Genomic DNA, 814 nt, shown 5'->3' with positions numbered 1-814 from the left:
CTTTACTGTATACATTCCAAACTGATATATCGTTATTGATAACTGCACCAAGCAGAGCAGACACCGGGGTGGTCAGAAATATCATACATTTATAAAGCACATCGGATATAAAACTAAATGTGTAACTAAATTCAGAATCCCCTCTTAGTGATAACTGTAGAAAAAAAATAGTTGCAGATTTTTTTTCTCTCTATACATGTTCTCTAAACACTTGAGAAACAATTGCTCAGAGGTTTTCGAATTTTCGAGACCAAAAACCAACCAAGAATTTTCGAATTTTGTAAACAGAACCAGCCTTACTCGAAATCATTCTTTGATCAATAGAGATAGCATATTTTTCATTTAATTATAGAAACGTTTTTTTTTTTCACTCTGATTGACAATACTTCTAGGGTCATAATCTCTCCTACTTTTCGCCTGCACAACTCTCCGTCATTCATGCATTGTTTCTGTCATGCCATGCAACCTTGAATAATAAAGGATTTGTAGTATATAAGGGAAGGCGTTGAAAGAAGGTTTCAGAACGAGAACAGCATCTTGTGTCTACTTCATCAAAATGGTGACTCCTTCTGTGATGGTGAGAAAACTTGATTAATCAGGAGTTCAGATCAGTCATTCCTAGCTTTCTCACTATCCTATCTAATTTCACATTCCTACAGACTCGTTTTCATCCATTCTTTTATCATAGAAGTATTACTAAAAATAGTAGCAGTAAGAAAATACCTTCAGCCATAAAACTGTAATAAAATCGCCTTTCAGAATTTTTAACTTAGCTCAAGGAATCACGATATTATCCTACGCAGACCCGTTGGTT

The 814-nt window shown here is 34.6% G+C and overlaps 1 protein-coding gene across 1 annotated transcript in view; it reads left to right on the top strand.

The window, feature by feature from the left end:
• LOC119590908 (shematrin-like protein 2) overlaps positions 1–814 on the top strand; it is a 4,194-nt gene that overhangs the window by 2,581 nt on the left and 799 nt on the right. Inside the window, exon 3 of the mRNA XM_037939644.1 lies at positions 760–811. Within this exon, the coding sequence (XP_037795572.1) occupies positions 760–811 (52 nt within the window). The remainder of the gene's footprint in view (positions 1–759; positions 812–814) is intronic.

Source organism: Penaeus monodon, chromosome 28 (assembly GCF_015228065.2).
Source record: "Penaeus monodon isolate SGIC_2016 chromosome 28, NSTDA_Pmon_1, whole genome shotgun sequence".
Taxonomy (NCBI): Eukaryota; Metazoa; Arthropoda; class Malacostraca; order Decapoda; family Penaeidae; genus Penaeus; species Penaeus monodon.
The sequence above is the reverse complement of the archived record's forward strand: the minus strand, read 5'-3'. Positions and strand labels throughout refer to the sequence as shown.